At 38.6% G+C, this 7,118-nt stretch overlaps 1 protein-coding gene across 2 annotated transcripts in view; it reads right to left on the bottom strand.

The window, feature by feature from the left end:
• NDUFB5 (NADH:ubiquinone oxidoreductase subunit B5) overlaps window positions 1-7,086 on the bottom strand; it is a 15,924-nt gene extending 8,838 nt beyond the window's left edge. Inside the window, exon 1 of one of the 2 annotated variants that reach the window (XM_007106125.4) lies at window positions 6,907-7,086. In XM_007106125.4, coding sequence (XP_007106187.1) covers window positions 6,907-7,030 — 124 coding nt within the window. In that variant the 5' untranslated portion in view covers window positions 7,031-7,086. The remainder of the gene's footprint in view (window positions 1-6,906) is intronic. The other variant, XM_007106124.4, reaches the window with a different exon arrangement.
• Between the last annotated feature and the right edge of the window lie 32 nt (window positions 7,087-7,118).

Raw genomic sequence — 7,118 nt, 5'->3', positions numbered from 1 at the left:
GCATCGGCAGGCAGACTCTCAACCACTGCGCCACCAGGGAAGCCCTAGGATAACTTTAAACAGAGATTGATGTACTGTTCTAAACTATAGCTCTCCTCATTTTTATTCAAGATATTCATCAATATTTTCATTATTTTTATTCATCAATATTCAAGATATTGATATTTATTGAAGAAATAGCTAAATTATTATTTGAATGTTTCAGTAGCAGGCAGGGAGATCAGATACTCTTCTTGGTGGGCTACGTACCTTTGTTTACCTCTGCAATAAATATTTGCTAATGCTGCAAAAGAAATTAATTTAAATTGCCTCATATGATGAGGCAATATACATTAGGGACTTGATGCAAAATAAATGGAAAGATATTTATTCAATATCTCTCTAGCAGGAATTTGAACTTGTTCAAAAGAACACACTCTAACATGTCTTGATAAAATCCCTTTATAAGCCATTTCTTTTTTTTTTTTTTTTTTAGTTGAGGTATAATTTACAATGTTGTGTTCGTTTCTGGTGTACAGCAAAGTGATTCAGTTATAAATATATATATTCCTTTTCATATTCTTCTCCATCATAGTTTATTACAAGATACTGAATATAGTTCCCTTTGCTATACAGTAGGACCTTGTTGTTTATTTTATATATAGAGTTTGTATCTGCTAATCCCAAACTCCTAATTTATCCCCCTCCCCTTGCTTTCCCTTTTGGTAACCATAAGTTTGTTTTCTATGTCTATGAGTCTGTTTCTCTTTTGCAAATAAGTTCATTTGTATCATATTTTAGATTCCACATATAAGTGATATATAATATTTGTGTTTCTCTGTATGACTTACTTCACTTAGTATGATAATCTCTAGGTCCATCCATGTTGCTGCAAATGCGTAAGCCATTTCTTATTGTAAATATCCTTCTCTTCAAATCCTCTCCTAGACAGTATTTAATCAAGCCTTGCTGAAGATAAACTGAGGCAAAACTCTCACTCTTGGATCTGCTTTCTACGCGATTTTCCTTTCTTGGAAGTCTGGAAGGATCACTATGGCCACTCTAAGCCCTTTCTGCTAAAAGCAGGAAAGGCTCTAACACTGAGAAACTGAGGGTTACTATGCTTCTGCTGTGTAACCACATTCAAGGGAATTTCCCATGAGTCATTGCTGAATAAAAAACTAATTTCCCATTAAAGGAATTTTAATCATAACAGATGTCAGAAAGATTTGTATCCTTTGTTCAAGCTTAAAAGTCAAGAATGACCTCCCCTCTCCTGAAATCTATTCTTTAGGCCCAGGTGACATCTTATCCTCCAAGAAACCAACATGCTTCCCAACCAGATGAGAGGTCTCCTACCTCTGAACTGCTGTATATTCTACTGATGTGTAAACTTGCTTTCACTGCCCCCACTGAAATATAAGGGTCTCGAAGGCAGGAGCTGTCTTAGATTTTGATACCACCTACAGCAGCTTGCAATGAATTTAGAAGGTTAATTCACAAGAGAATTAGAAGCTGGCATGAGTTTACTAAGTATAAATCATCTACGAAGGCTTCTAAAATAACAAGAGATTTTGACAAGGTAAGTATGTATTTCTGCAAATCATTTGAAAGATACAATAGAAATTTCTGTGGACTAGATCAAAAAAATGGGCTGGATAACAGTACAAACCACTCATTAATTCAATAAATATTTAAGTGCCTACTATGTACAGGTCTTATGCTAGGTCTGTAGTATAAGAGGGATTTAGATTCTGCTGGGAGGAAAAAATAGATAATGTAATTACAAATCTATATTGTAAAAGACAACAATCTTTGTTGTCTATAAGGACAACAAAGGAAAGAAACAGGATGCAGTGTCAGAAAAGAAAAGGCTCAGAAGTAAAGCCCCTCTTTAGACAGGTTGGTGGAGTTGAGGAGGTATGAGGAAGGCACATTATAAACTGAGAGAAGTAGCAAGTTAGAAGAAATCTGTAATGGGTAATTGGTTGATTGATTATACCCAAAAGGTGCTGATTACTTAATGCAGTCACCTGCCAAAGGGCTCTCTCACAATTTCTATGAATGGCCTGAGTGTGGTGGAGATGGTATTACTGATACAGAGCTACTGCTACAAGAGTGGCTACTATACCAATGATGAAATAGGATCCCCCCAAAAGTCCTCCTACACACTTACAAAAGGCTGAATCTAAAAGGATTAAGTATAGTAAGTGGAAAGTCCTACTTGAACACTCCAGAAGTTTAGTGGCTCACAAACTTAAGAAAAGTCACTGGTGGGAGTTCCCTGGTTGCCTAGTGGTTAGGATTCCGGGCTTTCACTGCCATGGCCCAGGTTCAAGCCCTGGTTGGGGAATTGAGATCTTGCAAGCTGCGTGGCGTGGCCAAAAAAAAAAAAAAAAAAGTCTTTGGTGTCATGTGGATGTGGTTACCAAAAAATCCCAAAGGTAATCCAATCTTAATCTGATGTACCAGAAATACAGGGTCAAAACAGAAGGAGCCCTCCACCTCCATGTCTTACCAGACCTGCAGAAGTGTGTCCATCCCAGAGTACACTGTTTTAGAGGGACAATCTGGAGCATGTTCTAAGTTAAGCAACCAGGATGGCAAACAACCTGGAAATTGACCTACTGAAACTGAAAGAACTGAAGCTGACTGGCCTACAAAAAAGAAGTCAGGATAGAGACCAGAGAAGTGTCTTTAAATAGCTGAAGGCTGTCCAATGACAAAGGCTTACACTATTCTGTGTTGAACTGAAAGGAAGAACTAGGATCAATGTGTGAAAGAGTAATTTTTAGCTTAATACAAGGAAGAAGTTTCTAACAATTTTAGTGGTTGAAAATAAAATTGGACTGCCTCCCCAGTCCCCATTATGGAGTTATTCGAGTATCACTAATGGAATGTAACAAGGATTAGCATACTACAGGGGGTGGCCTAGAAGATTTCTAAGGTCCCTTCCCTCAAAGAATCTGAATAGATGGCCTCTCTTAGAATAAAAAGATGTACCTTTCCTACTGATCAATCTCAATGGTTTCCTTCCAACACCAAGAACTCTTTCCTGCTTTCAGGTCTTTGCACTTACCTTCCTCTTTGCTTGGAAGCTTTTCCTCAGGCTCTTTGAATGGCTAGCTCCTCATCCCATCCTTCAGTGGTAAGATCAAATGTTACCTCCTCAAAGAAGTCTTCTCTGACTACCCTATCCAAAGCTGGTCTCCCACTTATTCTTCTTAATATAATTTGGTTATTTCCTTTAGAACAATAAGCCCTAAGCTGAATCATTCAGTAGTGTATCTCCAGTGCACTTTAGTGTCTGCCACATGGTAGGAGCTCCATAAATATTGTTGAATTTACATTTCTTAAGTAAATTTAATGTTGGTAGGGGATCTTTCTTTAGTCCCTGAAAGTAAATCTTCTCAAAGAGACGGTATACTCCCAACTTTCCCTTTCAATCAGATGGACAGACAGACAGACAGACACACACACACACACACACACACACACACACACACAGAGAAACACGTAAGGAGTAAACTCTATGTGGGGCTTTAGGGACAACTGATTACAAATGACAGTATTAGTAGATGTGGAAAGTGTAACAAACAAAAAAAATATGGAAGAAAGCTTGAGCTGGCTGCATTCTAGCAATATTAAACAGTTAGTAATGTGAACTTGTTGCTTTCTTTACATATAATTACCCTACTGTTAAACAACAATTATTCATGTCATTAAATGTGTTAGGTAACTGTTAATACTATTAACTGTTCTAAAGGATATTTCATAGCACTAAACTCTTTTCAAATATTCTGAGCTTTCATGATTTGTTGTTGTAGTAGGGCCATCTGCTTACAATCTAAAATTATTAGAGTGAACATTGCTTACAACCAGGTGACTGCCAGGATTTCTGGAACTCAATCTTTCTGCCACAAAAATAGGCATTTTCCTCCACTCTCTACAGCCTGGAATGTCTCAATTAAGGTACTCTAATTACGTGGAACTAAGGTTTCACTAACCAATTTTTTTAATGCAAATAACTTCAGGAAAGTTATGCTTTGGACAATTGTGATACTTGTGAGGATCAAATAAGATAATACCAGATTTTTCTGTGTCTCCAAGACAACACCCAAAATTGGTCATTTTCTTTCCCTCATTCTCAGACTATTCCCAGTTAATGGCACCACCAACTCAATTACCCAGGCTAAAAATCTCAGTCATCTTCCTGTGCCTCATTCATCAGTTGTCAAGGCCTCTTGATTCTAAAATTCAAACTTTCCATTTCTCTCCAAGACCTTTTCACCTCAGTGGCTTAAGTAATCAACATGCCTGATAAGCCATCCAATTTTCAGAAGCGTCTTCCTAAAACATACTACTGATGCTGCTCTTCCGCTAAAATACTCTCCGGTGCCTACAAAATCGTTAAGATACTTTGGCTTTGTATTCAGTCCCTCCCATAATTAGGTCCTAACTTTTCTTTTTTTAACCTTCTCTCCCAACACCTACCTATCCCAAGAGCCCCATATTCAGATATATCAGAAAACACATCCTTTACTTTTCCATCAATTGCACCTGTTAAAACTATCCCTAGAATCCAGTTAACATGCCTCATCATCCATGTCTGAATTAAGTCCACACTACTTTAATACTCTTCTCAGGTTTTAAAGCCATAATTATATGCACATCAGCCTTCAACATAAAAGTTCTCTGCAGCTGAGGGGAGAACTTAAGCTTATTTCTAGAATCCCTTGATGTTTGACATTTAATAAATAATTAAACAGAATACTTTTATCTGCTTATTTTCTGAGAAAGGTTTTCACTGAGAGTGATTGATGACAACATGACAGTGAAAGGTAAGCCCACAGGGCCCTGTAGAAGGTAATGCCCAGTGCTGTAGATTTTTCCCACTCACTCTTTACCACTACCTTTGAGGTAAGTTAAAATTATCACCCTCTTTTTAAAAACAAAACAGTTCTTATGGTAAGAGACAAGTTCATTCAAAATGACATTTCTAGAAAGATGCAAAATTATGCAGAAACACATTTCAGGGTTATAAATACTTGTCAGTGGGAAAGAGATTAGTTTTATTTTATTTCCCTGTCAACAGAAAATAAGCACACTTGTAATAAAATCCTCTTTCTTTTTTTTCTAAATCCTCTTTTTTAACGATGAAGAAATGCAGGTTTGGAGCAATTAAGTGCCTTCCACTTAGCTTCCCAGATGTGATGACCCAAGCTCACAGAATTACTAAACTCTGGAGCTAGGATTTAAATCTAGGCAGTCTATCTCCGGAGGAAACAAAACCAGACAAGGTTCTCTCCTCTGCTGGATCTTACGTTCTCCTAGAGGCAGACATAAACAATAATATAAAACAGATTACAACCTTTCATTCCACAGTGATAGATTAGGTTTCACATGCAAAATACCTTTGAAAGCAGGTACACTGCTGAAACGCAGTAACCTCACTATAGCTATCATATCCTTTCCTGCTTCCAGTGGAAAGGGTGTAGATTACCTGCGAGGATCCTTCCAGAACTCCAAGAATGGGGAATAGTGTATAAACGGGATCTAGGGGAGAAATTTTACCTCAGTTTATCTCCAGGTAGGCATGATTAAGTACTATGGGGGGAGGGGGTATTTGAAGAGGATATTTGTAATCAGAAATGGCTTACAAAGGAATTTTATCAAGGAATGCAAGCACATGTAGTTTTGTAACAGGTTCAAATTCCTGCCGGAAATTTGTTCAATGCCTGGTCCTTTCCATTTTTCCAGCAAGTCCCTCATGGCATCAGTGTATAATGCCTCATTATGTGAAGTGACATAATTCAAATTAAATTGGGAGAAGAGCAGTAAACAGAAAAAGATATTTTTAAGTTGGAGAAGAATCTTTTGGGCTTTAAATTTCACTTCCTCTGTATCTACTTGTATTGCATAGGACAAATCGCTTACAGTATATTTTTAATCAAGAGGATTAAATGAATACTTTTAATATCTTAGAATGGTGCCCGGCACATAATATGTGCTTAATAAATGTTAGCTCCCATTATTATTATTCAACTTAATACAGTGGTGCATTATTTTTGCAATAATTGAGCCACAGTTTCCTCATCTGTAAAATGGGGTAACACTGTACTCACTTTGCAGAATCCAAAAGGAAATAAAGCAGACTGAATACAAAGCATTTGATGCTTTGCTATTATGATTATTCATTCCCCTAGAGTTCAACCCACAGTCTCCAAGAGGCTCCAAATACTCCTCCCATGACTGCACTGACTTTCCTAGGACCTAGGAACTTTTTCTTCATAGGTCCCTTCCTCTCTAAGAAGACATTAAAAATAATTATTTTATGATTCCGTTGATATAAAACGAATACAATTCAGGCTGGATTCAGCATCAGATATGCATTAACATTATAGCCCTTTTCCTTCTGATTTTAAAAGAAATTTAAATGAAAACATTTTCGTGGACACCTAAAAGTATCATGAAGGCACTGTGCCTAGTAGATGAGTTAGCCCTGAGCCTCTCCACCTGCCCATGTATCAATATTATTACTTAGCATCAGCGGGCTCCTCAGCAACATGACTTCCCACCTTGTGAGATTAAAACGTAGCACAGGTGGAACATACAAAGAATCTTGGTGCCCGAGAGACATGGGTCTCAGCTCTTTGCCCTTCTAACATCAGCTTCATCCGCAAATTACCACCAACAGGATAGGTGAATGACAAAGCGTCTCACAAATTCTAATTACTCAAACACGATCGATCTGATTACTCCAGGAAAACCCTCAGTCTCCTCACATAGCCCATGCTCCGTCTCTCAAGTCCCAAGTCCTCAATTTCTCCCAGCTCTCTCCGGATTCCACCAAGGTCACCCGGGAAGAGTCCTCCATCTCTCCTCCCGCGTTTCTTGATAGCGCTTTCTCCCAAATCCAGTACCCACCGATAGTCTTCGGAAAGTCACGGGTGAGGAAGCCCCCGAAGACAAGTCTAGTGTCAAGGCGGCGGCCAGACAGAGCGGCCACTGCAGAGACCGAAGCCCGTTGTAATAAACTCATGACCGCCATGGCTACTACGGGCAAGAGAATAGCGGGCAAATGTAACGGGAGCCGCGAGAGCCAATTTCCCAACGAGGGCGAAGCCGGAAAGTGGCCA

This window comes from Physeter macrocephalus, chromosome 1 (assembly GCF_002837175.3).
Source record: "Physeter macrocephalus isolate SW-GA chromosome 1, ASM283717v5, whole genome shotgun sequence".
Taxonomy (NCBI): Eukaryota; Metazoa; Chordata; class Mammalia; order Artiodactyla; family Physeteridae; genus Physeter; species Physeter macrocephalus.
This window is presented reverse-complemented; position numbering and strand designations above follow the sequence as displayed.